Source organism: Diplotaxodon limnothrissa, linkage group LG12 (assembly GCF_057381915.1).
Source record: "Diplotaxodon limnothrissa isolate DT_005_m linkage group LG12, D_limnothrissa_male_GT1.1, whole genome shotgun sequence".
Taxonomy (NCBI): Eukaryota; Metazoa; Chordata; class Actinopteri; order Cichliformes; family Cichlidae; genus Diplotaxodon; species Diplotaxodon limnothrissa.
Window position 1 is genome coordinate 21,455,948 of NC_140607.1, and position 16,973 is coordinate 21,472,920.

Genomic DNA, 16,973 nt, shown 5'->3' on the forward strand with positions numbered 1-16,973 from the left:
GTAGCTGAAAGTCAAGTCCTTAAGTGACATGAAAAGATCCAGCAAAGAGCTGACACAAGACCTGAGAGCATCTGACCCTTCAGGTGATTCATCTACTGTTCACCTGAACAACACGTCGTATGGAGTGATGAAATTTTTGGGCTCTATGTATGTACGGAAGACAGGAGATATGATCCTGAGTGTCTGGATCCATCCGTAAAACACGGTGGAGGCTCTGTCATGGTTTGGGGCTGCATTTCAGGTAGTAGTGTTAGTCAACAGAAAAGTACTATCAAATTTTGATCCACCATGCAGTACTCTCTGAAAACACCTGATTTTCAGCATGACAATGATCTAAAACACAGAAGTGAAAAAAAGGCAGCCAACATCCAAATAAGAGTTTTGAATGTCCTAGTTAGAGATATGACAAGGGAGCTGCCTATGAGAGTTCAGGCTGTGTCAAAGAATAAAGGTGGTAATACCAAATACTGAGCAATTGTAACAAGCTTGAAAATCAAACTCTGTTTTTGCCTTGTATACCGTATATTACACATACAACAAGCTGGCAAAGCAAACCATTAGCTGAAAGTGACTCTAACCATGAGGGCAACAGTGGTGTGATAATCATAAGCAACTCCTATTAGAACCTGGTCATGTGACATATTATTAATGCTAATAGACCTTTGAGCATTTCTAAGAATCTCTAAGCCCCCAACCCAACAACCAATCAGCCAGCAAACACAGGTCACATGACAGAAACACAAGACAGTAATAAACGATGCAATACATAGAGGCAGATTCACATGGCGATACGGTTACAGTCACACATGTTTCAAATGAATATTAAAAATATGTATATATGACACTAAAATCTAAGTTATTAAAACTCACAAAGAAGGTTTTTTTTTGTGTTTTCCTAACTAAAGATTTATATTTGATTTAATATTATTAACAATGAAGGGCTTATGTCAAAGGCACCTGGAGAGTCAGAGAATGAGCGTGTTAGCACTGGGACATATCGAGGTTACAGACATGGGTGCTATGGGTGCATGCCAGTGAGAAACCAGAGCCACCACCACAGAGGGGAACGAAGGAGAGAGAGAAAAGCAGTGGCACAAAGATGGCGTGAGTCTGAAATGGAGCCACACACGTAAGAAACAGACATTCATACCTAATGTTAGCTGTGCAATTCCTAAAAAAAAAAAAAAAAGAGCAAAAGGCAAAAAAATGAGTCGTGAGGGGAAAAATGTTTACATCATCAAACAGTTACAGTGTTCCTGCTGTTTTATTTCAGTGATAATAATGATAATACCTTCATCTTCAGACACATCCAGTATTTCATCCACTGTCTCTGGGAAACTCATGCGATGTTTCTCTGTGGTCGTCTTTTGGGCATGGAGAAAAGAAAACAGTTACCGACAACAGCAAAAGGGAAGGTTCAACTTTTCATACAATATGTTCCCATGTGATTATCACCACCCCTTTTCTGAACATCTCACCATGGAAACTGTCTCCTCAGTGACAAGTTTTAGGACGTCAATCACCGAGATGTAGCCTAACCTCTTCGCGATAGCCAGAGCTGACGTGCCATGCTAAAAGAGAGAGAGTGGGACATCGATGAACACCAAACTTTACGAATGAGGATGACGAAGAGATAATCGCACTCACTGTAGTGGTCTCATTGGGCTGGGCGCCATGCTTCAGCAACAGTGTCACAATATCCGTGTGTCCCTGTTGGGCTGCCTGATGCAGAGGAGTGTAACCAAGCTGTGAGAGAAAAAATACACAAAAGTGTAAAAGTCGCTGTAAACACTAGAATTTCTGTGAGATTTCTAAAGACCACGTTCACGGTAGTCAACAAAAGCTAAACTAAGCCAGATGTGAAAAAACACAGACTTATGAACCAAACGGAAATAAAATAAAACTTACATACGTACATACAAAACTAATAAAAATAAAATGAAAATATTGTAGGAATGTTTTGTCAGTTTGCTTAAATTTGTGATGAGCCTTGATGCCTGAGTTTACTGAGACTGAGACATTACTGTAAGTGATGTAAAAGAAAAATACCCACTACATTATATTAAAAAATAAAGGAAAAGCTTAACATTTTAAGCAAAAATAGACTGCAACGAGCAGCCAACTGAGAAAAAAAAACAAAGAATGTCATATGTGAAAAAGCTGATTAGTCGGTTCATTGCAGCCCTACAGTACATCCCACCTTTTCTTATAGTTGCTTTTTTCCTCTAGCATCTTCATATGAATATGGATAAACGCACACCAGCTTGAAACAGTTACTCTATGTATTACAGCAAACCATGTTTTCAAACATTTATTCCCTTATGAGCAAAAAACTCCTCTATGTCCTATTAAATCATTTTACACTAACAGCGGGGAAACCCAGCCATCACGAGCTGTGTGTTAACACACTGTAACCGTGGTTACTGACAGACTGTACTGAAGCTCTATGACTCATTCCCATCCGGCTTTAGCTGTAGTTTTCGTCCAGAGCCAGAGGGAGGCACTCACCCTTGTTTTGCTGTTCACGTTGGCCTGTTGCTGCAGGAGGAACTTCACCATCTTGATGTTGCCATAGTGACAAGCTACATGGAGTGGGGTGTAGCCCATCTGAAAGTGGAGAAAACACAGTGAAGGTCGTAACCGGGATCGTAATGATCCCACATGGAGGTTGAGTGTTTTATGAAAAACGTTTTAGAACTGCATACTATGTTTTTGAAATGGTTAAAGTGTTTCAAGAAAAGAAGATTGATTCAAAAATTGATACAAAAAAAATTATTTTAGGAATTAACAAACAGCGATTGGACCAAAATATAACCAGACAAATCAAAGCTACTCAGACATTTTCTCTTTCAGCTCAAAGACAAAACACCGCGTGACGAAAAGGTCTTACCCGTGTTGCGGCATAGACTGACGCGCCCTGCTTCACCAAGATATCAGCGATCCCAACGTGTCCTTCCTGTGCCACCAGGTGGAGGGGTGTTAACCCACTCTGTTTGTCAGGGTGAAAAGACAAAGGTCAAAAACAGCAAAAACAACATAGACTATAGTTTATTTTACAGTAACATTTCTTTCATTTTTTAAATTTTATCTGTCTTTGCCTTGTTGCCGAGGTTGACGTTGGCCTGTTTGGAGATGAGCAGGGACACCATGTCAGGCCTTCCTTCCTGTGAGGCCAGGTGGAGAGGTGTGACACCCTGTAGTGACTCAGCATTGGCTGATGCTCCATACTGCAGCAGGCTGTTGGCCACCTCCACCTGGTTCTGCTTGGATGCTATATGTAGGGCAGTGTAGCCATTCTAGAAAACAGATGTGGTTTTCTTTTAGAATGACATGAATTCACACACAATACTAAACCATCTGCCTGACCTTGTGTCTATATACGTGTATTTTTAATTTGATTTACCCTGGCTGCACTGTGTGGTGATCCTCCTTTGCTAACAAGAAGGTTAACAACATCCAGGTTGTTGTGATGTACAGCAACGTGCAGCGGAGTGAGACCATTCTGTAGAAAGGGATTCAAACATTAATCAGACTGTGGTAGTTCAAACAAGGATTTATTTAGTTCTTCTTCCAAACACGCAAGCCCATTATGATTTCCTCACTTTTCCGGCAGCATTTGGGTTGGCTCCTCTTTCCAGAAGCAGCTCTGCTACGTCCACCTTCCCATACTTGGAGGCCACATGGAGTGGAGTGAAGCCTTTCTGCAGACGCACCAACAGGAAAGTGTATAAAACATCAGGTAGGGGTTTTTAGCATTTGGGCAGACAGTTTAAAATTTCACAGCAGAAGGTTGAGCAGGAAGTCTTTACCTTGGTCATCTTAGTCTGTTGAGCCTCCATGTCCAGGAGGATCCGTACAGTTTGCACATGACCTTCCCGGGCCGCGATATGCAGAGGTGTGTGTCCTGCTGTGGTGGTGGAGTTGGGGTTGGCCTTTTGCTCCAGCAGAAGCTTCACTAGCTCCTTGTGGCCCATCCGAGCTGCACAGTGCAGGGGTGTCTGGTCATCCTGTACAGGAGGGAAATTAGCACGTGGATGCAAAACTCGGTCAGCTTCATCTGCCGGTATTCGTGTATCACATTTATTTACAGGACGTTTATGCTTCGGTGTGTAACATCTCTACCTTGGCTTTGGCGTCCACTGGGGCTCCATTCTGCAATAAAAACTCTGCCACCTCATAGTGTCCTGCCCGGGATGCCATATGGAGAGGTGTTTCCACTTTCTGTTCACACACAAACCAAAGAGTCAAATCAATAATGCTCTCAGGAATATGAATTGGTTATTTGAGTTGGACTTGAAATTTCAGTTAGGTACCCACCACATTAGAAGCACTGGGAGAAGCACCTTTCTGCAGCAGGATCTTCACAATGTTGAGATGACCCATAAATGATGCTACGTGCAAAGGGGTTAAGCCGGACTATAAAAAAGGGAGCACAGGATTACAAGAATTAGAAATGATCTTGGGGATTTATTAAATCATCTATATAACTTCACATCTATCTATTTGAACTGTTCTTACCTCAGTCACAGCCTCTAATGACGCCGAGTGTTTGAGCAGGAGATCCATCACACGCATGTGGTTCTTTTTACAAGCAATATGCAAAGGGGTAAAGCCGTTCTGTGAAAGCAAACAGTTATCATTACTACCAAGGTAAAGAGCAACTTTGACTCGTATGACTTAATAAGCTGATCTGGCCTTATTAGAGTATGTTTGTCACTAACCAGAGCCCGAGAGTTGGGTTTGGCCCCTTTGTCCAGCAATACTTTGGCCATACGGTGGTGACCGCAGTGTGCCGCCACATGCAGAGGGGTGAGGTGGTCCAGTGTGATGTCATCAATCTCTGCGTTGTACTGTAGAAGCTGTTTGACGCAGTCCATGTGGTCGCCCTGCGCTGCCATGTGGATTGGAGACAGGCCATTCTGCAAAATAAATAAATAGATAGATAAATAAATATGTTGATTCTTTATTATCTCCAATGGCAGGAAGAAATTTTTCAGATTAAAAACAGAAAATTTAAAAAAAAAGCTCCCAGATTTGTACTTATGACCAAACGAAAGAGTGAAATTCAGAAACACTGTAAGTCATGCTGAAGCAACAGCTTCTCAAACCAAAGCAGGTATGTTGGGCACACATGTCCTCTCTCTTCACATTTCATTTACAAATATAAAAGGCAAGACCACAACCATTACCCCACTCATCAAAATACATCAATTTAGATAGTATGCCACAGTAAGCCAAAGGATTGAGTCTTTCACAATCAGTTGAAAAGATGACGGTTTTTGAATTCTTTCCCGTCTTACTGTTAAAAATAAAACCTTTAAGAGACTTAAAGAATTTTCTTGACGCCTGTAGGGGTTTACCTTAGTCTTTGCATTAATGGGGGCTCCATGGTCCAGCAGGATTTCTATAATCCTAACATGGCCATTTCTTGCTGCACAGTGCAGAGGAGTCAGCTCATCCTAGAGGGGAGTGATTGTTAGTGATTTAGTTAATGAACCATCTAAGTAGGACAATACAGTCAGAGCTTTGGAAACACTAAAGCTTTGAGATGAGAGCTTTGGAAACCTTGGTCTTGGCATCAATCTGAGCCCCTCTGTCCAGGAGGAGTCGGACCATGATCACGTTACCCCGTCTGGATGCAATGTGCAGAGGGGTGATACCGTTCTGTAGAACAGACACAGATGAGTTTAGACAAAAAACTAAAAGAACAGAGAGCAAGTCATGTGACTGACCTTCAGTGACAATTAGTTTTCCCCTACCTTTGGGGTGAAGTTGACATTGGCTCCTCTATTGAGCAGCAGTTGAGCTACATTCAAGTTTTCATAGTGCGCAGCAATGTGGAGGGGTGTGAATCCAGTCTGCAGGGACACATAAGGTTAACACCATGCTACTTTCATTCCCTTTGCACTTAAGAAACAAACAGCTAAAACACACCAATTACAGACATTCCTGTTCCATTCTGTACACACACACACACCTTGCTTAGCACATCAGGATTGGGGTCGTTCTGCAGAAGCACTGCGGCTGTGCGTGTATCATCGTTACGTGCTGCAATGTGCAGCGCAGGGAGGCGGACCTTTCCTTTGGTGCCATAGTTGATGAGCAGGGCTACAACATTTTCATGCCCCTGCTGAAGAGCCACGGCGAGAGGAGTGAATCCATCCTGCAACACACCGGAGAGAACCAGAAGAGAGGTTGACTCATGGAAGGAAAATGAGAGCGATGTAAGGAGAGAGGCTAATGAGAACAAAAACGGAATGAAAACACAGCGGGTGTGGATCAGCAGAGATAGGACTGAGCAATTTGGGAGATAACTCTTCAAAAATGTCTCTCAGCTTAGTGGTACCTCAGTTGGAATGCTCTGATTGGCTCCGTTCTCCAGAAGAAACTTCACAACCTCTAGATGGTTTTCTTGTGCAGCCATGTAGAGTGGAGTGAAACCCTTCTGTCTCAGAAAGACACAACAGGCACGCACACACCCACAACAGCAGCAGAGCAGACACACAAGCACAGCACCAGAGAGACAGTCACAGATGCACACACAGAGATGTAGACAGAGAGGGAACAGCAACACACAGAAATATTGGAACAGAGACACATGTTAACAGATGGAATTGCAATAGTTACTACAGTGGTTTCACAATAGTTAGCCTGAAGAGAAGCCTCTGTGGATTCAGTGACGACTGCTTTGAAAGGCAGCTCTGTCTCACCTGCGACTGAGCGTTGACATTGGCCCCATAGTTAACCAGCTCTTGGACCACCTGCTCCTGCCCTGCCAGGGCTGCGATGTGCAGGGCCGTGTTCCCTTTCTGGTAAAACACAGAAACATGAGAACACAAGCAAACATTTACATGAAATATTACAGGTGAATTCAAAGTGCAAAGTGTTTTTTTGTTTTTTTGAGAACTGGCAGCATTACAAGGTGTTAAGTTATCTGTATTGGTGTTGTTCCTGCATCATCACAATAATGTTGCATCAGCATTGCAACTGACCAGTCACGCTGTTGTGATGTCATAGCTTCGCAGTGTGTTAAAAAAAAAAAGCGAAGAAAAACATTTCTTTAATTTTTTTATAAAATTCTCTTCCAGAACAAATGGTAAGCATTTCAAGTGTTATCTTTATTACGTTGTACAACATAAAAAGAAGTATTATCAAGTCAGGTTTGCTGTTTACCAAATTTTGGTTACTAAGTTTGGTTTGCTCGTGATAGTATTTCATAGCATTAGCTAACTTCTTGGCTAATGCTAACTAAACTAATCAGACAGCGTTATTGGTTGGTTGGGTTGCAGTGTTGATCCTGGGCCAACGTTATGATGATGATGCAGGAATAACACAAACGCATGGATGTCAGCTTGTGCTCATTACGACTATAAAAGATCAGACATTAAAACATTTTTTGACAGGGGCAGCATGTTCCTGCAGTCCTAGCTGGTTCATCACCAACCTCACAGCAGCAAATGACTCAAGGAAGAGTCTTCTTGTCTCAAAACATTAGGCATGTTTCCGAGAAATGTATCTGATATTAAAGCATCTATGATTTTTTTCTTTTTTCCCCACAAGTGATTTTTGAGGGGTTAAGGTTGCAACACTTATTTTTACCTTCGTGGTGGTTTCCAGTACGATCCCATTATGGAGTAGCTCCAGCACCATTTTGACGTGGCCTTCTTTTGAGGCCAGATGAAGCCCATTGAGCCCATTCTGAATGAAAGGGAGAGAAGAGTAGACCTCACACTGAAGGGTCCTACACACACTAAGAGCAGTTTCCTCTAATGGAAAAAAATAAACCAAACAGACAGTATATATATATACACACAAACACTTGAAGACCATGCCAACTGACACTGTTATCACAGTGACTGAATCACTCACAAACCATAGCATGCACATACTTACACTGGACACCATGCATGCGGTACTCTCAGAATCAGAGTGGCCATTAGCAAAAACACTGTCTACAGGGATGAAAATCAAGATGAAAAATCTTTCATTTGATTAATGATCATGAAAGGAGGAGGGTGACGGGAGGGAGATGGCAGGCCGCTGGTCTCGTGGCCGGGAAGAATACGAGCCGTGTGGGATAGGTCTGACCTCACACAGCCTTCCTTCAGCCGCACAGGACATGTGAGGTTGGACCTTTCCCACACCACTGATATTATTCCTCTGAGTGGAGAGACCACAGCACACCATCACTCTACTGCAGACAAAGGAGGGAAGAAAAGGGGGGAGGTAGGTAAAAAAGGTAAAAATAAAAATCAAGACAAAAAGGAGGCGAGTTAGAAAACAGTAGATAAACAGGCAAAGAGAGATGGCAGTGGAGGATCAGTTAGACTGAGAGGGACAGGGAGGGAAGAAAATATAGTGAGGGAGGGGCTGGAGTGAGGCAGCGTGCTGGCGAGTGAGCCATGGCAGAGGTATCCACACAAAGAAGGAACAGTTAAGCCTCCACCTGGCCAAATTCCCACCATACTGACTCAAACTGTCACACAACCACTGAGGTTTAAGGGACAATCTACAGCTTTTGCCAGATAGCCTGTCGCTCTGTGCGTGTTCCAGCAATGACAGCAATGGCAATACACATAATAATAATAATAGCTTACATTTGGTCGACGCTATTGGTGTAAGCCATGTGAAGTAAAAGACTAGGTTTGCTTGGTTTTTATCCAAAAAACAATGTAAAACGGTTTAAAATAAGACACAAAGCAGACACCAGTTATTCCAATATGTCATGAATAAATTCCACATTTAGGGACTGTAACTGTAAGTGAAACACGAATGCTGTAGATTATCTCTGTAGGTCAAAAACATTTGATGCCAAACAGTAAAAAGACAAAACAACTTCATGTTGAGTATCTACAACACAATGAAATGAAAGTGTGTCATTCAGGAAAACACATCTACCAAGGTATCGTAGTTTTTCTGCATGTACATAGTCACATTTTTAATCAGTGGGGTGTATCCCTTTGTCATTGTAGAGCCGTTTTCCAGTAATGGTCGGGACAGTGCCATTTTATACAAATAAACCTGTCATTATGTGGGGTCTGTTGCGGTGATGGTGAATAGGGCTCACAGAAATCCTGACAGGAGCATTACCGCCAAATAATTAGAAAGTGCTGAGGGCACCATACAGTAAGCGAATGGAAGGGAAACCATGACTAAGTTAGATTAATGAGCCATAGTATTCTCTCGTGCGCACATACAGGTTTTGGCCAAGTTTCTGTAGCCTGCGGGCCTCACTCCTAGCCCACTAACACTATCTCTTCCTGGACGCTGTCAGCATAAAGGAGGATGGAAATGGGGCGAAGGAAAAGCCCCTGCCCCATTTATTACCTCCTCTGGAGACCCTTTAAAACCCGACCTGTCACCTTCAGCCACTGATTAACAGTCTAACCGAGCGTACACATACAGTGCACTGGATGGCACACAAATTTAGTAGTCAGTTTAGAGACTTCATGCACACTGAACACAACACACATATGCAGTAAACATTGGTAACACAGAGAAAATCTGAGGAGAACATAATTGGGTTAGGGATTTTATTTTAAATGGCGCCACCTACTCCTTGTATCTATCCCACTGTAACCTATAGGAGAAACTTAAAAGTACTGCAGGTACTACTCAGTGCAGAGCTACAAAAATACCTAATTTTATTTCATTTTTGGAGACACTGCTACTACACCATCCATTCACACTTTTTTATAGTGAGCAGTCCACCAATATCCTAAAAATTTAATTTAATGAGTTAGAAAGCAGATAGTGAGCCAGGAGACTAAAACCCTGGCAGGATTTGACTGTGGGCACATGAAAAGTAATAAATAAAGTTCGGTTTCTACTTTTGTGCACTACAGCACAATATGTTTAAAGACCAGGTTTGCTGATAAGCAAAATTACATAACGTGAATTAAGAACCAAGAAAACCACGTGCAGTCTGAATAAAAGTGACTGGCAGGTAGTTAGATATGCACGCCAGTCTAGATATTTAATCTGGTGAATGAGTTCTCTCACCTGATTGGCTGTATTTATATCAATGCCATTTTTGATGTGTTCCAAGGCCTTGTCCAGGTTGCCAGAACGGGCTGCTCGGAGAAAACTGTTGCCAGCATCTGCCTGCAACAGAAACAGGGAGAGAGGAGGAAAGAGGGGGATAAAGGGGTACAAGAGAAAGTGAGAGACGCATAAAAGTAGAGGACAAGAGAGGGAAAATGGAGAGAGAGAGAGACAGTGTTTGGTTATTTTTGGGAAAAATGCATTATAAGGACTGAGAGCGATAGCGTGATGGCAGTCGTCCATCAGTTTTCCTCTCATTTCACTCCTCCCTTGGGTATTTTGGACAGTGCAGTTTGAAAATCTACATCGTGAATCTACACATATGGGTGTGTTAGAGGGTTTGTTGGGCATGTAGGCAAATGTATTAGAAAATATTGGCCACAAGTCGTTCTTTCACTCAGGTGATAAGGCAAGTGTGATGACACCAGTAGTCTGTGGTGTATTTGTGATGCCAGCAGATTGTTGGCTCTCTGTTGGGAGTGTGTGTGTGTGTGTGTGTGTGTGTGTGTGTGTGTGTGTGTGTGTGTGTGTGTGTGTGTGTGTGTGTGTGTGTGAATGAAAGAGACAAAGGTAAAAGGAGAAAGGACAGAGAGTGTGTGAGGCTTTGGTGAGCTCTGGCTCACAGGCCGGCACATGGCATGTTCTCTGTTTTTGTCTGTGTTGTTTTTTTCTGTGTCTGAGGGCTTCATGCCTCTTCCAGGCAGGAAGCCAGGCAGGGGTGCCGCTGAAACAGGATCACTCATGTGGCACGGGGGGGAAGCAAGGGAGAGGAACAGAAGCAGGAGCATGAGCAACCGAGGGAGAACCACAGGGAGAAAGTCGACTGCAGCAAAGCCCCACACCTTTTTATTTCATTTACATAATCTCCTCTCTTGGCTATCCCTTCCTTACATCCTCTTCCCATCTGAATGGACATCTCAACATGCTGGTCAGGAAGAATAAACAGCTGTTCACTGTATGCATTTGCATAAGCACAAATAATAAAGTTATTGACTGTACAAATCCCTCGTTTTTTGTTCCAAAAGAAAAACACCAGATGCTGCTGCGCACTACAAAAGATGGTTTCCTCAGTGCTTTATGCTGTGTTGACTATTGTAGTGACAGGGTTGTTGGTCCTCTTTTGACAGAGAGAGAGCAGGCCGGGGTATAAAAGAGAAAGGATCCACATGCCTGAAGTAGAGGCATAGCAACAAATGACACCACACACCCTCAGCATGACACCAATGGCACAGCGCTGCGCAAAGAGAGAGGTCACTTTAAAACAAAAAAGAAAAAAGAGGAGAAACGACAATGGAAGGGAAACAGAAAACCTTTAAAGGAAAAGCTGCTTCCAGCTGACTGTGGCAGCAAAACAACAGTCCCGAGTATCAGAGATTGAATCTACTCAGTGGCAAAGTTTCCACTTATCAGATGAACCTCGTGCAGCAAGCAGCACCCTGAGCGTGAAGTATTAAACACTGGGCTTCTGAGTACACCCACTCCTCCAGAGCCATTTGCTCTGGAGTTGCAGTACAACTTCTCATATACATGTGTGTTTTAAAAGGGAACGTGCCAGTTAGATAGTCCCACAATAAAAGAAAACAAATCATGGATGTACCAGAAAGCAAACTGACTTATAAATACATGATATCATATCTAGATCTTAATTCATGGCAGTTATATTTACTGAAAAAATATCAAAATGACATCAAAAAGCAATAAAAATAAACATAATACACTAATAATTAGGAATAAATCATTAGTTATACGTGACAGCTTTAATACTCACAGATCCTAAGTTAACTTGGTTCACCATCTTCCTGCTGAGTTACTCCAAGACTTTCTCATCCTCTTTCACTTTGAAGAAGATAACAACCCACAAACCCCTCCCTCTACACAGCTGCGATCAGACTGACCTCCACATACAAACACCTGTCACTGGAGTTCTGATCACCACACTCTAAACACACGTGCATACCTCCCTTTATTCATTTCATTAATGTAATTCAAATAGAGGTTGTACGTTTAATAATTGCCCATATCTCATTTAGTTAAACTTGCGCATGTCTATGCAACAGCTAAATATAAATATCAGACGGCACAAAATTTACATAATGTAACAGAGTGCATGTGAGGTTTCTGTTGCATGCGAGGTTTGCAGACCATGGTGACACACAGAGACACTCTCATCAAAGTAAAGGCAAATACAGCTGATGCAAACACACACCCAACACAATATACATGGTCTCACAGCAAATGGTAACACCATAGTGACCCCGGCTGAGGCCCCTCTACAGTTGTCCAACCCATCTGCCACCCACCCCATTGCTTCTCTTTAAGGTGAGGCTTTCCTAGTCCTGCAGGCTCACATGTGTCTGTATGTTTCTCTAACTATCTGCTTGCGTCAAGAAGTGAGTGTGTGGTGTGCTAAGATAAAGATGCAGGGTAACCGCACCCATCTGCCAAACTCAGAGACAAGCAGGTACAGAGCTCATACACAGAGCAGAGAAAACACAGGCAGTCTAAAAGCTGCTGTGTGGTTTTTCTCGTGTTGCACTCTGCTGGATCGTGTTACGAGTTAGATGAATGAATCCCTCCACGATTATTCCCAAAGAGAATGGACGAGCTTACGACTCCTGGGCTGCGCAGAAATGAGCAGACACATTAATCATACTGCTTGAAGCAAACGACGCAGACAATAACCTGTTCAGAAGCTCCACGGTTAACATTAGCAGTATCAACGCACGGTGTCATGCAGTGTGCATGCAGCTGTCCTCGGGCTGAGACAGTGCAAGGCTCGTTATAATGAAGCTCAAAATTACCAAGTAAAATTATTCCCCTATCATCACTCATCACAGAAAATCCTCTACCCTGAGCTCCCCTACTCGCCCTGCCCCTATCTCAGCTTTTCTTTCCTGTTGCTTTCTTTCCCTCCTCTACCCCCTGCTCCTTACCCGTCTATCCCCCCCCACCTTCGCTTGCCTCCTCTGCTGGTTTTGCAGCAGACAGGATGACATCATCCCCTCGCCAGTGGACTGCAGTGTTCAAAGACTCAAAGTGTGCATATGTGCTTGTATGCACGTGTCGGATATTAATTTCTTATCCCATTGACTGAGGCCCTAAAACTCACCTGAACATTCATTATTTTCTTTTTGCAGCTATTTCACATTAAAGGGTTTTTATGACCAGTCTGGATGAAGTCAGACTGAATGGGGAAGTAAAAACAATGCAAGGCATGAATGGGAAGTCTGCCTGCTGGAGAGTACCAGATACTTCTAATAGAAATCTAACAGCATAATTCAGGAAAACAGCCATTGTGACCCCTTAAAGGTTAGTCTGTATCTGCCAAAAACTTTTATTGCACCCTTTTTTTCTTTTTGATGCCTTTAGTGGTGGATCTTATTTATTTTAGGAATCACTGATTCTAGACTGGTTAGCCCGAGTCTGGCCTAGTCTCAATGCTGCGCAAAAAAAAAGAAAGAACTCAAAATATTTTACGAGTACAATCAACAGACAAATCCTGAATCTCTTCCACAGGATGTCAACAAAATAATCAGACTTATAACCAGTTTCAGAAAATCTCAATATTTCTATCAAAATTAGCACAAAATCTACAAAACAGACACAGTCCCCTTCCTCTCAAACACGCTAACACACGCATACACACACTTACACACAGGTATGCAAACAGCACAGTATGAATCTGCAGACACAGCACCAGGTGCAAATCATAAATATTTTAAGTGCCACCACAGCTATTTGTGCTACCAGCAGAAAGGTGAAAATAAGGTGCCTGCGTATGTTCAGTGTGTCACAAGTACTGCTTTTCTTGCAATAATAATTTCCTGAACTTTAAACAACATGAACTGTGTAAGCACACCAAACTCTAGATGATGTCTAGTGTTTTTCCCTTCCTAAACTCAGTGCCTCGATGTGTTTGGGCTAACACTGGAATCTGGGAGTTTCTGTACATTTTCAGGGGACACTGAAAAACATATGGAAATTCCAAGCAAAATGCTTAAACAGCAATTTCAACAGTATTTTCTGCTGACTTGCATTTGCTCAGAAAATCTTTTTTTTTCCCCCTCTGTCCCTTTTTCTGTGCTCTCCCTCTTTGCTTTTAGATCTCAGGCTGCCTGGAGTGCTTGAGCAGGCAGCAGGTTGTTTCTGTCTGAAGAGATGTAGCAAGTGCAGAGTCTGTCAGATGGAGACCCTCAGGACTGCTGGGTTCTGGACACATTAACAGGAAACGAATGAGAGGGGCACAACTGGGATGAAGCTGTTACATTCCCCAACTCAGCTCTGTCAGTCTGCATGTAAATGTGCCCCCCTGTCCAATCATTTGTCTCTCTGCGGATATTCCTTGTATGTGACAAAGCGTATTGTCCCATTTTTACTATTTACTTTCTCACACTCCGAGCCCCCCCTCCCACTCCACAGCCCACTGTTTGTCCCTGCCAAACTCGATGATTGTCTCTTTATATTTGGGCCTGCTGAAGCCTCTGCATTTGTAGATGAGATTGTCATGGTTATTATTGCCATGGTTATTGTGATGTTTTTGACAGAGGACAAAGGGAGTGAAAGCCATAGGATGACGATAGGTTTTGCAACTGATTGCAAACACACACACACACACACACACACACACACACACACACACACACACATATATATTATATCTATATCTATATTTATTTATTTTTAAATCTACCACTGTAGAACTGCCTTTGTATAAATCTTTGTTGTACACTGAGTATTGCTTCAGTATTGCAGCTTAATCAATCGCTACAGAAACCCAGTAAACCTCATGTTGTAGGTTTTTTGTTTTGTTTTTTTTGCTGGGCTTTTACACTTTTTTTTTTATTACATTTACATTACAACTCCTAATTTTTTTTAACTGGAAACATTGTATTTTTCTTTCTTGACCACATTTATATGACTGTAATAGTAACTACTGCCTTTTCCCTGAATTTACCTATAAAATATGCAATAATTTTATATGGACTTCATGTTTTTCTCATAAATTAAACTACTGATGCGCAAAACCACACATTTTTTACATCTTAACCAGCTGCTGCATTAAAATGCTTTCTAGATGTTAAAAGTAGCAGTTAGAGATAGCAAGAAATGGGTCTTCTTCATAATTCATTTTTAAAAATATAGAGTACTTTTAGCTAAGTAAAATATCAAACTTGTAAGTAAACATAGCCTTACCCCTAATGATATATTATATTATATTATATTATATTATATTATATTATATTATATTATATTATAAAGAAAAATAAAGTGACTTTTGGAATATAATCAAATAGTTTTCTAACTAAAACACGTCAGTTAAAATTCATCTATGTTTGCTCCCTTATTGCCAAGACTCCACAAATTTTATATTCAGATCAGGGTCTCTTTTCATCATTGATGAAGACTTGGATCTCAGAGAGGATAAAAGCCCAACTTTACTTTATATATTTACCCTTTATTAGTTACTTTTTCTATTTGGCAATTCACTTTGGCAAGGTCTAATTGTACAGACACTAATAGAAGTGGAAAAAAAAAACCTCCAGACAGTGGATGGTTCTGAGAAGTTTAACCTTCACTGATTGCATGGTGACTATATCTGTAGTTCATCCTCACGCCAATAAACTACACATAGAAGCTGCATCGTCAAGAGTAAACTCTTACAATCACTTCTTCTTTTACTGCAGATAAACTCCAGGAAACACAAAAAAAGCACACGAACTCAAGTAGTAAGGCCTTGTGAGTCTGTGCCCTGTGTTGCCATTACCTGCACTGGGTGAGCACATGAAAGCCACACTTAAAGCTCTCATTAACCGACCCTCTAATCAGTTTTACCGACCTCTGGTTTACTTACCGCAGCTAATCCTGGTACAATCTGAACATCAAACAGACAAATTAAGTCAAAAACAAGATTAAGGTTGGAAACAGAACATGACACACACCCACATGTATACGCACTTACACTAATCTTGGGTGCACATGCATGACAATTTTCAAAGATACTCCCAAGCAACCAAACTCACTCCCACGTCTAAATAGGCTGTTTTTCTAGCACTCAATCACCTCTATAGATGTTTGATTAAAACCGCATGAAGCTGGTGTGTAGTCCATAAAGAACAGATCAGATTCTCAATGAGCAGAATCAATGTTTACTCCTCCAGGACTTGTGTTACTTTTTCTCTTCTTAAAAACAAGGCCCTGTTCAGGACTGAAAAGGAGAGGCAGTGAAAGCAGCGCTGAAGACAACGCTCCCAAACAGTTAATGTGGACAGACAGAGAATAAGAATGGCACTTTGCAAACAGACAGCCAACAGAAAGAGCCGTGTGCTGAATAAAATGAGCTGAAACAAATACCAATACATCAATATTCATGTGTGAGATAAAGAAAATATGAAAGGAAAGGATTTAAAACAGGGAGCAAAGCCAGCGAGAAAAAGGTACTGGACCATCACAGTGTGATGTAGAAAGGTTAAGAGAGGGAACGCTGGCAGGTGCATTACAGCTGAGAAAATGCAATGATTTTACAGTGGAGCAAAATGCTATTAAAAAAGACAGCAGAACGAGTATTAGAGAGACATACAGTCATATGAAGAGACAGGAATAGTTACAGGACAAGAGATACAGTACGAGTGCAGCAAGAAGAAGGTGAGACAGAGAACAGCAGAGTCTGTGTACTCACTCCAAAAGTGACGCTCTTGACTGGCATGCCTGTTGGCCCTCCACTCTCTCTTTCTTACGTTTTCTGTTTCTCTCAAACACACAGCTGTCTTTTCTGTTGCCCCCTGCAAGTGCTGCGGTACAGGGCACGTAGACCCCCATCCAACGTAAACACGAAAACCACTCACACACACATATACACACGCCCAGACACACACACTTGAGTAAGCATGGTGGGTGGAGATATTGGGTAGGGTGGGGGTTGAGGGGATGGG

At 42.0% G+C, this 16,973-nt stretch overlaps 1 protein-coding gene across 1 annotated transcript in view; it reads right to left on the bottom strand.

Moving 5' to 3' along the window:
• Window positions 1–16,973, bottom strand: part of ank1a (ankyrin 1, erythrocytic a) — an 82,866-nt gene that overhangs the window by 22,833 nt on the left and 43,060 nt on the right. The window contains exons 3-24 of the mRNA XM_085367320.1: window positions 10,003–10,104; window positions 7,600–7,698; window positions 6,711–6,809; window positions 6,347–6,445; window positions 5,978–6,163; window positions 5,760–5,858; window positions 5,566–5,664; window positions 5,361–5,459; window positions 4,722–4,919; window positions 4,519–4,617; window positions 4,318–4,416; window positions 4,123–4,221; window positions 3,810–4,007; window positions 3,603–3,701; window positions 3,404–3,502; window positions 3,099–3,296; window positions 2,891–2,989; window positions 2,509–2,607; window positions 1,648–1,746; window positions 1,479–1,571; window positions 1,292–1,364; window positions 1,151–1,171 (exon numbers count right to left, since the gene is read on the bottom strand). Of these exons, the coding sequence (XP_085223446.1) occupies window positions 1,151–1,171; window positions 1,292–1,364; window positions 1,479–1,571; window positions 1,648–1,746; window positions 2,509–2,607; window positions 2,891–2,989; window positions 3,099–3,296; window positions 3,404–3,502; window positions 3,603–3,701; window positions 3,810–4,007; window positions 4,123–4,221; window positions 4,318–4,416; window positions 4,519–4,617; window positions 4,722–4,919; window positions 5,361–5,459; window positions 5,566–5,664; window positions 5,760–5,858; window positions 5,978–6,163; window positions 6,347–6,445; window positions 6,711–6,809; window positions 7,600–7,698; window positions 10,003–10,104 (2,455 nt within the window). The remainder of the gene's footprint in view (window positions 1–1,150; window positions 1,172–1,291; window positions 1,365–1,478; window positions 1,572–1,647; window positions 1,747–2,508; window positions 2,608–2,890; window positions 2,990–3,098; window positions 3,297–3,403; window positions 3,503–3,602; window positions 3,702–3,809; window positions 4,008–4,122; window positions 4,222–4,317; window positions 4,417–4,518; window positions 4,618–4,721; window positions 4,920–5,360; window positions 5,460–5,565; window positions 5,665–5,759; window positions 5,859–5,977; window positions 6,164–6,346; window positions 6,446–6,710; window positions 6,810–7,599; window positions 7,699–10,002; window positions 10,105–16,973) is intronic.